Here is a 17,500-nt window from a genome sequence, read left to right as displayed (position 1 = left end):
GGAAAATTAGGTCAGAAAGACGTTTCAAGGAACGTTCACTACAGTAAAACATGTTTATGACATGTTTCAGACATGCTATAAACAAGTCGGCAACTTATTGCATAGATATCACAAACAGGTTGAATACAAGTCTATGACTTATTGGTAGTCTTAAGCAGTGTTTCTTGCAATTATCCAGCATTTGCCAAAGATTCATTCTCCACATATGGTCTTGACTTGTTTTCAAGCTGTTTGTTATATGTTTGCGATAAGTTGCCAACGTGTGTTTGTGATATGTTTTACTGTAGTGTGGGTGCACCCTTAGACTCCAAGAAGAGCTGACTAAGGAAAGGAAAACATAATTACGACATGTTTCAGACATGTTGTAAACAAGTTGGCAACTTATTGCATAGATATCGCAAGCAGGTTTAATACAAGTCTACGACTTATTGGTAGTCTTAAGCAGTACTTCTTACGATTATCCAGCATTTTCCAAAGATTCGTTCTCCAAGTACGGTCGTTGACTTGTTTTCAACCTGTTTGTGATATGTATGCAATAAGTTGCCAACGTGTGTTTGTGATATGTTTTACCTGTAGTGTGGGCGCACCCTTAGACTCCAAGAAGAGCTGACTAAGGAAAGGAAAACATGTTTACGACATGTTTCAGACATGTTGTAAACAAGTCGGAAGCTTATCGCATAGATATCGCAAGCAGGTGTAATACAAGTCTACGAGTTATTGGTAGCCTTAAGCAATGTTTCTTGCGATTATCCAGAATTTGCCAAAGATTCGTTCTCCACTTACGGTCGTTGACTTGTTTTCAAGCTGTTTGTGATATGTATGCGATAAGTTGCCAACGTGTGTTTGTGATATGTTTCCCCTGTAGTGTGGGTGCACCCTTAGACACCAAGAAGAGCTGATTAAGGAAAGGAAACCCTTGAAAGGATTTAGTTTGCTTGGTCTGGATAACTTCATGAACTGACAAATAACTCATTCTTTTAATAAGGTCATGCAGGTAGCGAGATGAAATATAACCAAGCGTGATTAAACCATAAATAAATGATATTTAATAAGTCTCGAACGGAATTTAATTTGAAGATAGAATATAATTAAGTGTATTCATCTCTCAGTTCTTCAATCAGAGAGATAAGAACAAGGAAAATAATAAGTAGAAAGAAATGAACAGTATATAAGGAGATTAACATGGAGGTTCTTCATTTAAAGAAGAAGTGTGTCAGCAGTTGCCATGCTGAAGAGAAGAACGTCGTCCTTTGCGCTTTGAAATATAAAACTGTAGTCTGCTCAGTTAAAAAAAAATATAAAAAAAGAAAGATGATCGATTACAAAAGGCGAACGATCTCTCTTTTTTTTTTTTTTTTACCTGTCAACCCCGGATGTCAGTGACCCAGGTAGCTGCGACGTCATTTAATTCGTGACTATTTAATTAAACTCCCCTTGAAGAAGTCTTATTCAGAAAGGGAGAAAAGCAAGACAGATATTAGCAAAAATATTATCGTCTAAGATAAGCTAAAGTAAAAATTAAAAGCAATGGAACGGCCTCTGATATTATTTCTTAAACGTTGTAAATCTAATTAAATAGTTTCGCCAACGAAAATAATAAAAGCAGTTAGGACACATTGTAACTCGAGTTATGTTGTTCTGCAAATAAAAAAAAAACACAATAACCCATTTAAACACCCTGTATGTTTTGTGCGTATGTGTGTGTGTGAGAGAGAGAGAGAGAGAGAGAGAGAGAGAGAGAGAGAGAGAGAGAGAGAAGATGGATTTTGAAAAGTTGTGATATGTGTCTATACTCAATAAAGTGCACATGTTTGTGCGTGTGTGTATGTGTGTATGCGAGAGAGAGAGAGAGAGAGAGAGAGAGAGAGAGAGAGAGAGAGAGAGTCAGACAGACAGAAAATTACCTCTCATTAAGGCTGAAATGGAGAGAAAACCCGAAAGAAAAACAGACATGGAAATCAAACTGAAATCAATATTCTTTCCATTTTACAATATTTTCTCTCCCCACCAATTTGCTTTCCATAATCAACTCGAACCCCTCTCCTAGATTCAGTCTGACACATTGTCCCCTCTACAACCTTTCGCTTTTAACTTTCTGAAAGGATGCATTTGCTAGACTGAATACAGGTCTTGAAAACATTTTTATTTACCTTATGGATGTCAGCCGTTTCCTGTTATTGCATACATCTTCTTTCAGGTGTAATTAACTTCATGGTTGTAAATAACTTGTAATAAGCTGAACTGATTCATTCCCTTGCTGACAGCTGAAACAGTTACAGAATAATGTTCCATTTCGTCGATCTCACTTTCTATTCACATAAAACTCTAACATGATGTCTTCAATAAACTTTCCTCTGGTACATCATCAGGCCAAACTCTCATAAATCATTTTGTCAATCCGTTTTCTGTCAATGATATGTTGAGAGCAAAATTTACAATGGAGCTTTTACGTACTGAAATAAAATTAACACATTTTAAGTCAATTGTCACAGCCATAGTTTAAGAAGTAATAAAAAATCTCCAAGAAAAGAAAACAGCCAAGGCACTGCCAATGTTGACATCACTAAATCTTTCCCAACTTTTTTATTTTTTCATTAAGGAAAGCAGCTTTGTCGACTAACAGGATTAGAGAGAGAAAACTTACGTTGTTTCCCTCGACACGAGGCTGAGAATGAAGGGGATTTGCATGAATATTGGAACCCATTACTCATGTTTCTCAGACCAGGTGTCTCAAACGTTTCATTCTCCTGGAATACTAACAAGGACGTCGAGGAACACATCATTGTTTTCTTCTTCTTTTTCTTCTTCTTCTTCTTCTTCTTCTTCTTCTTCTTCTTCTTCTTCTTCTTCTTCTTCTTATGAAGAATCAGTTGACGGTCTCCGGAACCTGCGAAAGTTAGGATGAGAAAAAATTAAAAATAATAGGGGAATTAAGCATTTGGCGACTTCTCAAGAAGAGCAGGTCCCCACTCTGATACATTACAAATATGCTATTGAAATAGACCTACATTTAAAATATGCAATTGCAATAGTCCTGCATTTTGCAAGATGCTGTTGAAACAGTCAAGTATTTGAACAATGCTTTTGGAATAAACCTACGTTAGCATCCTATTTAATTATTCCTATTTTTTATTAAGATTCTATTGAAACAGTTCAACAGTTGAAAGATGCTGTTGAGATAGTCCACCACTGGATATTTTGAAGTTCTGATTTTCCGGTAAACTTTCTATACCCTGAGAAATGTTCGATGATATCTGCAAACATCACAGCGAATAGAGAGAGAGAGAGAGAGAGAGAGAGAGAGAGAGAGAGAGAGAGAGAAATGTTTTCCTTGTAAATTTATGACGTAAATCAAAGACGTGATCTCCAGCATTGAAAAGTTCATTCGCCAAGGCTCCTGCGCGAAAACAGGTTGTCCTTTACCAAAAGCATAAATAGAATCCTATCAAGAATCCTGTCAACAAATCCACCTTTTCATAACCCGTGTCATTAGAATCAAAGCCCTACGTCAAACGGAAATTCTCATTAATAGCTTCAGGGAACACTGAACTTTAATGGGGCCGACGTCGATTGAGGAAAAATGTTCCAGACGGCAAAAGCTTTCAGCAGCGAAGAGATTGTGTTTCTGTGTTGAGTTATTTCTGAAAAAAAGAAACATCACTAATTTTTAAGTTATAAATAGTTTTATGCTGTCTCGAAGTCAGTGCCACGGTCAACGGTTTGACTAATTAATAGAGGGGTAATATTAGGGATATCATTACCAAAAAAGCAATTTAATGAGCTGCTTTTTTCCTGAACTTTTTTTAATTACTGAGGTTAATTGATAAAGTAGATTCATTCCGAGACTTCAGAGACGCGAAAGCTTTGAATGTTCCGTATATTTGAGAAGCGAATGTCAAGGCAATCTATACATTTAGGAGCACTTTCGTGATAATCAAACGAATTTACATATTTTCACCGGTAAAAAAAAGTAATTTCAAAATATGGGATCGTACATTATATTAATAATCATTGAAATGTTATTCATGATTAAAGATATTTCTACGAATGAAAACTTGAAAAGTTAAAATCATAACGAATTTATTTCTAATCATATTTATGTAAGTAAAATGTTACCGGTCGTTAACAATAATGATTTTGCTTATTGACACAAGAGGAATTTTGCGTGGGTCCTAACCAGTTGTTAAAAAAGAAAAAAATTAAAAAGTAAAATATGCCGAGGTTTCTTCGGCGCAATCGACTTTTCTGTACAGCCGCTACAGCGTATAATCAAGGCCACCGAAAATAGATCTACCTTTCGGTGGTCTCGGTATAATGCTGTATGAGCCACGACCCATGAAACTTTAACCACGACCCGGTGGTGGCCTATCCTATTTCGTTGCCAGAGAAATTACCTTAAATACAGTAAAAACTATTGAGGCTAGAGGGTTGCAATTTGGTATATTTGATGATTGGAGGGTGGATGACCAACTTACCAATTTGCAGCCCTCGAGCCTCAGTAGTTTTTAAGATCTGGGGGCTGACAGAAAAGTGCGGACAGAAAAGTGCGGACAGAAAAAGTGCGGACAGAAAAAGTTCGGACAGAAAAAAACACGGGCAGAAAAGTGCGGGACGGACGGACAAAGCCGGCACAATAGTTTTCTTTTACAGAAAACTAATAAAAGTCAATTTTCATGGGTAACCTATAAAACACTTGATCTGAAGTCACATGGGTCCATCAAACAGACAAATACTGAATAAACACGAGATCGCTACCCCCGTAAAGACGCGTCAGAAATAAAGTTTTTAATTTTTTCCAGAATAAATATCTACACTTCGAAAACCCTTTACCGGCGAAGCGAATTTATTTGAAAATTTCAAATAAATTTGTCCATTCTTTCAAACTGGAACAGGTCGCAATGAAATTTGCGCCAATAAAGCGACGGGGACCCGTTGGTATTTCAGGGCATTTCGCACATGCCAATCGGATTATTTGCCGGCCGTTGGGAGATCGAACTCCCAAACGTGGAAAGATTGGCGTCCGGGTCTTCTGGGACCGTAGATTCGTCGGGGGAAAGGAGAATTTGTTCCTTGTCTGGTTACCAGGATTTAGCATTTAGATACTGGAGATAATGAATGCAAGAAATGATGATAAAGGCATAAGCTTCATAAAAATGCTGGGCGTTTGGCTCTCCAGTGAGACAGTTCCTTGTCTGGTTACCAGGATTCAGCATTTAGATCTAAACTGGAGACAATACAAGAAATGGTGATAAAGGCATAAGCTTCATAAAAATGCTGGGCGTTTGTCTCTTCAGGGAGAGAAAGGGAGAATTTTTTCCTTGTCTGGTTACCAGGATTCAGCATTTAGATACTGAAGATAATACAAGAAATGGTGATAAAGGTATAAGCTTCATAAAAATGCTGGGCGTTTGGCTCTTCAGGGAGACAGGGAGAATTTGTTCCTTGTCTGGTTACCAGGATTCAGCATTTAGATACTGGAAATAATGCAAGAAATGGTGATGAAGTCATAAGCTTCATAAAAATGCTGGCGTTTGGTTCTTCAGGAAGAGAAAGGGAGAATTTTTTCCTTGTCTGGTTACCATGATTCAGCATTTAGATACTGGAGATAATGCAAGAAATGCTGATAAAGGCATAAGCTTCGTAAAAATGCTGGGCATTTGGAGCTTTAGGGAGAGAAAGGGAGAATTTGTTCCTTGTCTTGTTACCAGATTTTAACATTCAAATACTAAAGATAATAATGAAGATTTTAATAGTGATGAAGGAATAAGAGTCACAAAATTGCTGGGCGTTCGGTTCTTCAGGAGCAACGTAGTATAAAAGTGTGACCATAGATTCGTCGGAGGGAAAGGGAGAATTAACTCGTTTTCTGGTTACAATATTTTGGTATTTAAATACTCAAGTTACAAACGCCAGAAATGGTGATAAAACCATAAGTCAGAAAATGAATGCTACAAAGAATCTGAATCTTTTTCTGGTGCTTAATTACATAGTATATGTAATTCTACTGTGCTATGAATTACATAGGTAAGATTTCTATATTCCAAATCAACGAGTGTTCATACGACATTTTAACTTGGAAAATTGCAAGGGTGGGGGGAGCGGGGTTTGGAGGAAAGGACCAACTCTTAGAGGGGGGCGTAGTAATAAAAAGGTAAGAACCACTGTATAAGACAATGCCTGCAATATTGAAAAAGTAAAATATTCTGCACAATGTTGATTTGCAATTGATTTTCCGTTGTCATGTAACGCGGCTCAATTTGTTCGGAAGGTGTATGACAATGTGTGTGTGTGTATGTACAAAATATTTCGCTCACTTTTTGTGGAATACAAAATTAAATGTCAGCGCCCAGTTATTTGCAATGTTGTCATAAATTTGGAGCATCAAATGAGATTTTATGATCGCCTCTATTTTCCGAATAGTTTACATACGACAAGTCTGATGCGAAAGTGAAATCATATTTTATTTTCCATTTTTTAATATTTTTTTATATTTAACAAGATCATGAATTTGATACGAAGGGGGATCTATGATAATGTATGGAGTATCACACAGAATAATAAATGCTTTTGTCTACAGTAATATGTGTTAGGTACAATGAGATTTACTCGCTTATTTTTATTTCAGTATATTTGATAGGATGATTTATAATAAGGAATAACATAACATACTCTTTCGTACGGGATACTTAATTTTTTTAATTACTGGATTTTAAAGAAGCAAGAGCTCGTGCTGGCACCAGGTCATCTTAACCTAAGCAAAAATAACAACAAAAACAAAACAAACTTTTGTAAACATTGCCAGCCAAAAAATAAACTGTCGGTTCCCTTTGTCTTGATGTTTGACACAAACACATTTTGAGCTGTTTTGTATACCCGTCATAAGCAGTTGTCTTTTGTAAACCTGTCTTCTGAAGGTAATTAATAACATATATGAAAGAAGAATTTGCTTTCTACTTTATCAGGACAACATGCTTCAATTATTATCAATTCTCGAATTTAGGTAAGGTCATATTTTGAAGGTGGAATTTCCCACAAGTTTGCCCATCATAAACTTCCTCTCATCATTTTAACTTGGAAAAATGATGAGAGGAAGTTTATGAGGAGGAAAAGGCAATTTGAAAAAGCAATTTTATTATGATTTCTATATCGTGAGTGGCAATGAATATAATGACCAGGCAGTACAACGTTGCCTTCCGTTTTTTGCATATTTGGGGTAAATGGGACTTTTATTTGAACATTTTGCAGAGTAATTAGGTCATATGAACGTCATCACACACACACACGAGTATATATATATATATATATATATATATATATATATATATATATATATATATATATATAAATATATATATATATAGTATATATATATATATATATATATATATATATATATATATATATATATATATATATATATATATATATATATATATATATATACTGTATATATAGTGGTGTGCGTGTATGTGTGTCTGTGTTTTGATTAAGAAACCAAATATTTACAATTGCACGAAACCGAACATTTGTTTTGTGCAAGAAGACCATCTGAAATCCAGCACCCTTTATTCCGGGAATCAAAAAAAAGACACGTAACAACGTAGCATAAAAAAGGCAAGAAGAAGCGAAATGAAACACATAAAGTAAGGAGAGAGAGAGAGAGAGAGAGAGAGAGAGAGAGAGAGAGAGAGAGAGAGAGAGAGAGAGGAAAACATACCGAAATTCTACCCTGTAGTTTCATACCGCTTTACCCTTGCTGAATGAAGTAATTTTTTTTATTTATTTTTTTTTTTTTTTTGCAAAAATAAATTGTTTATTCTTTCACTCCAGAAACCATGGACAGTGGGAATTCACGACTGCTGAAAATTTTGCAGTTTTTTTTTACACATATCAGGTTGTCGAGTGATTGAGCAAGCGATTGTGAAGGCAGTTCATATATACTTTTGCTAAAGGTTTATTTGAGTAAACTTCATTTACTACAAATTTAAGAATGAAAATTGTATCTCTGGTGTTGTTACGCTTAATTGGTGTTATTATGGATATAAAGAAAAATATTCCTTTATGAAGGCATACCAAGTTAAAACACGGGAACGAAAGATTGAGATATATTTAAGATTTAGATATATTCATTATTTACGTCGAAGCTCCACTTCGAAAATTCATTTCAAAGATTGTGTTTATTAATTTACCTACTGAATCTAGTTTACCCAATTTTAAGCTCTGCAGTGTCCTAATGATTTATTCTTACCTTATAATCAGAATATCAGGAACAAAACTTAAACTTTAAAAGTTAGATCAATCTGCCTCTTCTCAGATAGAGAAAAACTTTTGTTAGCGGAATAAACTTTACGAGAAATCGAGTAAAGAACATTTGTTAGAATGTCGATGGATAACATTTTCTCTAGTCAAACATTTTTCCTACTCTTTTTGGGAAAGTTTCTTACTGCAGATGCGGTTGCTGGAAAGGATTAGAAAAACATTATGGAGAGGATTAGAAAAACATTAGGACGTGTTTAACGCGAGAAAAACGCCTAGGAAATTACAAAAGATTATCCTAAATTGCTTTAGGTGAATTTTATCGAGTTTGTAACTTTCACGAACTGGTCTTTGTGACAAGTTCGGAATTCGTCTAAAATATTGACCCTAATTATACCTTCCTTCGCCACGAAAACAAAAAATTACTTGGCTGTTTTAACCAAATATTTTCTCTCGTTTCACTGTCAATTCTTGATCTCTTGTGACGCATAATTTGGCAAATGGCTAAATAAACCTTGCTTTTGTCAGGGGTTTTGATTAAAAAATCAAGCAATCAGTCACGGACAAATTAGTGTAAAAGCTTGCAAGAAATTGCCATGATATTTTGTCAAGGTTTTTATTATCGTTCCTCGTTACACCTGCCAGGCGGCTTTTTCCCACGTTTATTCTGTGTAAAACAGTAACTGTGTTATGAGTACGCGGCTAATTGACTTTTTTTTTTTTTCTCCTGCTAAGCTTTGGAATTCCGTTTTGTTTTCTGTGTAAGAATGGGATGATAGTAGCGTTTTATTCTCATTTTCCAGTAAATTACTCTCTAGTAATTATATTCTAGTGTATCACAAGAATGAACAATGTACAAAGAATACTTCAAATTACAGAATACTTCAAACAGTTTCAGAGAGCATCTGACAAAAAGAAAAATCAATCAGTCAGTAAACTGAATCTATAATTCATTCCTGGAAGCTGAACTAAGGAAAATAAAGCTACAGAATCCATTATTCCTGCCTAGGGGCTTATATAAGGCTGTCTATTATGCAGAAGGTAGAGTCAGACGCCCCTCAATAACTGACAGAACTACTCGATGACAAGTAGGAATATTTCATAATCCCTAATGTGACTTTCTCCCACGCTGTTCCGCGTCCACGTTGACCGATACGCTCTCTTAAATTAGTCGTTTCACAAAATCGGTTGATTGCTCGTCCTCTTATTTTGCTTTGTTGAGTCTCTCTCTCTCTCTCTCTCTCTCTCTCTCTCTCTCTCTCTCTCTCTCTCTCTCTCTCTCTCTCTCTCTCTCTCTCTCTCTCTCTCTCAAACACCCACACACACGAGAACACACAAGTTCAGTTGTCTGCAAATTTATTCTCTCTCTCTCTCTCTCTCTCTCTCTCTCTCTCTCTCTCTCTCTCTCTCTCTCTCTCTCTCTCTCTGACTACTGTACAAGGAGGCAGAAGAGCGTAGGAGAATGTCATATATATATATATATATATATATATATATATATATATATATATATATATATATATATATATATATATATATATATATATATATATATAATCATGAATATGCAAATGTCATATAATATCAAATTCACGCTACCTCAGGAATATATATATATGGATAATTGTATGTATGTATATATATATATATATTTATATAAGTGATAAATGAATTAATATATGACTCAGGAATATCTCCGATGGAGAATTGTCGCCGATGGAGAATTGTATATAAGTGATAAATGAAAATTGGTATGACGTCATGGAGAATTGTCAATTCATTTATCACTTATATAAATATCCTCTTCGGCGACAATTCTCCATCGGAACCAATTCATTTATCACTTATATAAATTCCCCTTCGGCGACAATTCTCCATCGGAGATATTCCTGAGGTAGCGTGAATTTGATATTAAGCGACATTTGTAGCTTCATGATTGTATATAAATCACAGTGTGATAAAAATTTCATAGACATATATATATATATATATATATATATATATATATATATATATATATATATATATATATATATATGTATGTATGTGTGTGTGTGTGTGTGTGTACACGTGTGTGTGTTTGTCTCTAGATTCATTCAACTCTTTCGCTTGCTGTGTATGCTTTTATTATTTTTGTCTTTCTCTGAAAGGTCTTAAATTTCATGATTTTAATGAGAAGATAATCCAGCAGCTCAGTTAGACTATCAACAGAAATTCTGGAAAAATGAAAAATATCTGGTAGATGTCCGCACGTGTACTCTCTCTTTCTCTCTCTTCTCTCTCTCATACACACACACATACACACGCACACACATTCAGATGTCAGCACGTGTATTTTCTCTCTCTCTCACTCTCATATTCACACACTCTCACACACACACACACTCACCCCACACGCAAGCTCTCAGATGTCCGCACGTGTATTCTCTCTCTCTCTCTCTCTCTCTCTCTCTCTCTCTCTCTCTCTCTCTCTCTCTCATACACACACACGCATACACACGCACACACATTCAGATGTCAGCACGTGTATTCTCTCTCTATCTATCTATCTATCTACTATCTATCTCTCTCTCGTTCTCTCATATTCACACACTCGCTCTCTCTCTCTCTCACACACACACACACACTCACCCCACACGCAAACTCTCAGATGTCCGCAAGTGTATTCTCTCTCTCTCTCTCTCTCTCTCTCTCTCTCTCTCTCTCTCTCTCTCATAAACAGCCGAGAGAAACACTCTTCTCGCGCCGTCTTTCAAAACACATATTGTAAACCGATTTCGCTCGACCCAACAAACTTAAAAATAAATGCAAAAAAAAAAAAAACTTGCATGATAATTGCTTTCCAGTCGTTATCTTCACAAAGAGTATCGTCAATAGATTTTTTTTTTTAATTCCTGGTCTAATTGGAATTTCAGTGAAAGAGACTGGAATTAATGAGCGTGTGAAATATCACGTCATACCTTTCGCTAAATCTTTCAATGGCGGAGGCTGACGTCAGATGTCGCAATCTGCTTCACCCTTTCCGGGATTGCAATTGAATTGCTTGTTTTCGTGCAACAAATTCCTGGGCGCTTTTTTTTTTTTAGTGCTTGTATTAAGGAGAGTTTACTTTGCCATTATCTGATTCCTATTTCCTTCAAGTTTGAGTTTAGTGTTAATATAGATAGAATGATAGATAGATCGATAGATAGATAGAAAAATATGTACATATATATATATATATATATATATATATATATATATATATATATGTGTGTGTGTGTGTGTGTGTGTGTGTGTGTGTGTAGATGGATAGAGAGATAAATGGATAGATAGATAGATATAGATATAAATATATGTTTATAGATATATGTATATATATTATATGTGTATATGTATATATATACATAGACACACACACACACATATATATATATATATATAGAATACAAAAGAGGACAGAGATTTCAAAATCCCAGAGAAGTATAATCAAATGAAATGACTCAAGAGTTCGTAACCTTCGCAAAAAGAATAATTAATGAGAGTTGAAGATAGTGGAGATGATGCTGATGGTAATTATGATAGAATTCATCCGTCTATCAAATAAAATCAAAATTTTGATGTCGTTGATGACGGCGAGAGTGAAATTTCATTTTTCAGTTATTACCATTACAAACAAGAATGAATTGTCTCAATATATACTGACATTTTCTCAGCAGAGAACGAGAAATTCAGTAGAACTAAGTCTTGCCTAAGACGAAAAGTAAATCAGTAGCTGAGATCATTACTCAAAAATTTGAAATTTCATTTTGAGTTAAATAGCTTTCATTTCTCACTTCCTTCCGTTACATTTCGTTTTGCAAAATAAAAAAAAGTAAATGAGTTGACATATATAATTACTTTTAAATCTAATTTCTTTCTACAGTAAATATATATAATTACTTTTAAATCTAATTTCTTTCTAGAGTAAATAACTGTAATTTTTCACTTCCTACCATTATATTTCGTTTTGTAAAACTCAAAAAAGTAAATCAGTTGTGAGAGTTACTCATAAATTAACTTTCATTTTGAGTTAAACAACTTTAATTTCCCACTTTCTTCCGTTACATTTCGTTTTGCAAAACTCAAAAAAAGTAAATCAATTGACATATATAATTACTTATAAATTTGATTTCTTCTTAAATCAAATAACCGTAATTTTTCACTTAATACCATTACATTTCGTTTTGCAAAACTCAAAAAAGTAAATCACTTGACATATATAATTACTTATAAATTCAATTTCTTCTTAAATTAAATAACTAATTTTTCACTTCCTTCTGTTACATTTCGTTTTGCAATACTTAAAAAAGTAAACCAGTTGAGATAATTACTTATAAATTTAATTTATTTTCAGATAAAACAACTGTAATTTTTCCACTTAATTCCGTTACATTTCGTTTTGCAAAACTTAAACAAGTAAACCAGTTGAGATAATTACTTATAAATTTAATTTATTTTCAGATTAAACAACTGTAATTTTTCACTTCCTTCCGTTACATTTCGTTTTGCAAAACTCAAAAAAGTAAACCAGTTGAGATCACTATAAATTTAATTTCTTATCTAATTTAACATATACCTGTAATTTTTCGCATCCTTCCATTACATTTCCTTGGTCCCGAAATCCAAAATACCGACTTAATAACAAAGCATTGAAGGCATTGCCATAATGACTAGGGAAGGCTCATCTGTGTCAGAGGCTTAAGTCATTAGGGCAGATCTGACCTTCAATAAGGTCAGGTCCTTTATTAAAGGATTACGTATCTGGGAATCAAAGGGATCCAGAAAATGCTCGATCCAGAAAATATTTTTGGCTTGGGGTACCATCGTGATAGGCGCAAGAAACAGGTGAGGTAGATATTTATATATAATTAAAGTATGGAAATATTTACATTGGTTCAAGGTATTTACATTCATTGAGGAGTTACGTAATAGCATTTTGTATTAATGAATGAAATAGTGCATACGGAAATTCCCCGTACATTAATATTCATGTCTTCTGGATGGTTTTTTTAAGGATATAAAATCATTAGTTAATTTATTTATCATCAGTTTGTGCCCCGAAGGTGTGCAAATTATTCGAAAGTATTTGGTACTCTTTTCTTGCGTCATCAGCTGATAATCAAATCACGTGCATGTAAGGGATTTTTTTTTGTAGATCTACATCATCATTTACTAAACCGCCCCCCCCACCAACTTACTATAACAAGGGTTACTGCTACGAGTTAGAAGTTCCAAACATTCAAGCATTTCCATCGAAGGATTCGATCTCTCTCGCTAAAAAATAAACTATTCCAGTCAAATAAAAAAGGAAGTCAGCTGTCAAGTAAGAAGACGATCAAAGGGTATTTGACAGGTCGACATGACACCGAACATTCAAAAACATGTTATTGATAGAAGGCCAAAAAAAAAATGATAATGAAATTCTTTTTACCAATCCTTTCACCCAAAGGTAGCGTCAAGTATCTTTTTGTATTACTATTTTAGTCTTTCTCTTGTTTTTCATAAACCTGGTCTCAAGAGCCGGGAGCGACATCACCAGAGGACGAAAATAGAAAAAAACCTTTCCATTTAAAAAAAAAAAAAAAAAAAAGTAAAAAATGCGCTGAGGTTTCTTCGGAGCAATCGAATTTTCTGTCCAGTGATGGCCTCAGCCACGGCCCATATAACTCTCAGCCGCTGCCCATGAAGCTCAGCCACGGTCCTGCGGCGGCCTATCTTGTTGGTACCTATAGCACTGCCAGAAGTACGGTTATGGCTAACTTTAACCTTAAATCAAATAAAAAAAACTACTGAGGCTAGAGGGCTGCAATTTGATGTGTTTGATGATTGGAGGGTGGATGATCAATGTACCAATTTGTAGCCCTCTAGCCTTAGCGGTTTTCAAGATCTGAGGGCGGACAGAAAAGTTCAGACAGACAAACAAAGCCGTCGCAATAGTTTTCTGTTACAGAAAAAAAAGGAAATATGTTCATTTCAATTGTATGACCTTCCATAATGACCTCCACCGCCATTGTTCATCGAGAGCGAAAGTCATTAGAGTTGAATGACTCATTATGTAGTAATTATTTGCACCCCTCTAAATTGGGGCCATTCAGGTGGATGGTCATTTATATAGATTCAGGTTTATCAAACGCTTACACTGTGTGGTGGAGAGGCACTCTGTTGAGGGACTACAGCCAGACAGACAGACAGGGAGGGAGGGACTGAGGCTATATTATATTGTGGTGTTATATATATATATATATATATATATATATATATATATATATATATATATATATATATATATATATATATATATATATATATATATATATATATGAAATTTTATCACACCGTCATTTATATACAGTCATGAAGCTACAAATATCGCAATATCAAATTCACGCTACCTCAGGAATATCTCCGATGGAGAATTATCACTAAAGGGAATTTATATAAGTGATAAATGGATTGGTACCGCCGGGACACGAACCCTCGACACAGACCTTATCCAGCGACTCTAGTTAACGTTACCACTGTTCTATCTTGATAGAACAGCGACTCAGTTGACGTTACCACTTGATAGAACAGTGGTAACGTCAACTGGAGTCGCTGGATAAGGTCTGTGTCGAGGGTTCATGTCCCGGCGGTACCAATCCATTTATTACTTATATAAATTCCCCTTCGGTGATAATTCTCCATCGGAGATATTCCTGAGTTAGCGTGAATTTGATATATATATATATATATATATATATATATATATATATATATATATATAGTATATATATACATATTATATATTATATGTATATGCATATATGTATATATATACATGTATATATATATATATATATATATATATATATATATATATATATATATATATATATATATATATATATATATATATATATATATATATATATATATATATATATATATATATATATATAATGTGTGTATATATATAATATATATGTATACAATATACTGTATATGCATACATACATGCAGTATATATCCCTACATAAACAAGTCACCACGAGAAGAAAAAGATACAAATTCTACGAACCGTACGGGATTCGCCTTATTGCCAGATTTCATTAACATTTAACGATGTAATTTACATTTAAAATCAACCGATATTTTCTCGAAGACCCCAACTTCAAACAAAATGCAATTTAAGGGATTTTTTTTTTTCCAGAAATACTCCTCGTACTCTAGAAAAAAAGAAACAAAAAAAAAATAAGAGCTGAAAAATCAGAATTCGCCCTACAGGCTTCAAAAATTACACTCGAAAAATCAAAGCCATCGACTAGGTACCAACAGCGACTGTCGAGCTACGACTGTCAGACTGTCAGAGAGATAAAAAAACTAATTGCTTTGGATCTGTCAAAAGTCTTGTAGCCTGTCAAGAATCGCAAAGCTGGAAGTTACTCTTCTACAGATTTCAAGGTGAGTGCTTGCTTATATCTTGTCACTCGGGCAGGTTTCTTATATTTTTTTCTTTATTATCAGAGTCTTAAATTTTATTCTATTTTTTATTATCATAGTATTCAATAAATTTCATATGTTTTTTTATTATAGTCTTGAATTTTATTTCATTTTTTATTATCACAGTCATAGATTTAATTTATTTCTTATCATCATAGTCTTACATTTTAGTTTATTTTTTTCATTATCATAGTCTTAAATTTTCCATTATATTTTTTTATTATAGTTGTATTCAATTTTATTTTATTTTCAGTATTAAATTTGATTTTATTTTTTATTATCATAGTCTTAGTTGCTTTTGTTTTCTTTTTCATTAGCATAGCCTTAAATTTTATTTTATTTCTTATTATCATAGTCTTAAAATTTTATTATGTTTATTATCATAGCCTTCAATTTCATTTTATTTTTTTTTATTATTAGTCTCAAATGTTTTGTTCTACTCCGTGTGTTCATTATTTTCTTATAATGATAGATCTAAAAAATTTAAAATGCCTTGAACAATGTTCGAAAATTAAGAGAATATATTTCCATTAAATCTAGAAAAAAGAATGATAAACTGTTGAAATAAAAAAAACTGAAGTATGTACAATAAAATCTATCCAATTATCTTGAGCAAGGAGGCAAAACAAAATATGTAAATAAAATCAAAGTTTAAACCACAATGTTGCGTCTGTTCGTTTCACGAAAAGTATTTTTCATCAATTAGGCTTTTGTGTCTCCAATATAGGAAATCCAAATTCGATAACTTGTAAAAAATATGTTGGAATTCCATGTTGCAAACCTTTTCCAATGAGAATCAGTTTTTTGGTCTTGTTCTGGTGGATAAGCAGAACTGCTGAAGCAGAGAATGGATTTTTAAATCGTAAATGACGAGAATTAGGATGAAGTTGCCTTAGAACTTACCAGCAAAGCTCATTTGCAACTCTCGACCTCAATTGATAAGAAAATGAAAGAGAAGTAGAAAAAGTTTGTGGGCTACTTTTCTCTTTTCATCGTGACTGCTAACCTTTGAATTGGGATCTGATTTGCCGGAGAAACTCTCTAAAGAATTATTTCTCTCTCTCTCTCTCTCTCTCTCTCTCTCTCTCTCTCTCTCTCTCTCTCTCTCTCTCTCTCTCTCTCTCTCTCTTTCAGATCAGAAAATCTCTATCTGCTTTCTTAAACTACGACTTCCCATACATTTGAAACCATCTCTCTCTCTCTCTCTCTCTCTCTCTCTCTCTCTCTCTCTCTCTCTCTCTCTCTCTCTCTCTCTCTCTCTCTCTTTTCAGGACAAATTTCGTGGAAGCATAATAAGTAATAAGTCACAGGTAAACAACAACATAATTGCTTGCTTATCTTACATTGCGTCAGTGAATCTGCGGCGTTTCAGTAAGAAGTAAGTTTCACTTTGATGTTATAAATAACCTAACATATGTCTTGAATGGAATTTAACATTTTCGTCTAATTCGAAGTATATTTACTAGGAGTCAAATACTCCCTTTTGTACAAGTACTATCACGGAACTGCCCAGAATGTTTTGAGAGAGAGAGAGAGAGGAGAGAGAGAGAGAGAGAGAGAGAGAGAGAGAGAGAGAGAGAGAAGAGAGAGAGAGAGAGAGAGAGAGAGTTGTTCAAACATGACTATTGTTTATGGTAAGACAAATATGACTATTAAAAGCAACGTTACAATCGCATATGACTTATTGAGAGAGAGAGAGAGAGAGAGAGAGAGAGAGAGAGAGAGAGAGAGAGAGAGAGAGAGA

At 34.1% G+C, this 17,500-nt stretch overlaps 1 protein-coding gene across 1 annotated transcript in view; it reads right to left on the bottom strand.

Moving 5' to 3' along the window:
• Positions 1 to 16,672, bottom strand: part of LOC136827048 (uncharacterized) — a 40,316-nt gene extending 23,644 nt beyond the window's left edge. Inside the window, exons 1-2 of the mRNA XM_067084798.1 lie at positions 16,660 to 16,672; positions 2,645 to 2,887 (exon numbers count right to left, since the gene is read on the bottom strand). Coding sequence (XP_066940899.1) covers positions 2,645 to 2,887; positions 16,660 to 16,672 — 256 coding nt within the window. The remainder of the gene's footprint in view (positions 1 to 2,644; positions 2,888 to 16,659) is intronic.
• Between the last annotated feature and the right edge of the window lie 828 nt (positions 16,673 to 17,500).

The sequence above is a fragment of the Macrobrachium rosenbergii genome, chromosome 41, assembly GCF_040412425.1.
Source record: "Macrobrachium rosenbergii isolate ZJJX-2024 chromosome 41, ASM4041242v1, whole genome shotgun sequence".
Taxonomy (NCBI): Eukaryota; Metazoa; Arthropoda; class Malacostraca; order Decapoda; family Palaemonidae; genus Macrobrachium; species Macrobrachium rosenbergii.
Note: the sequence above shows the minus strand (reverse complement) of the source record. Positions and strands in the feature narration are given on the sequence as shown.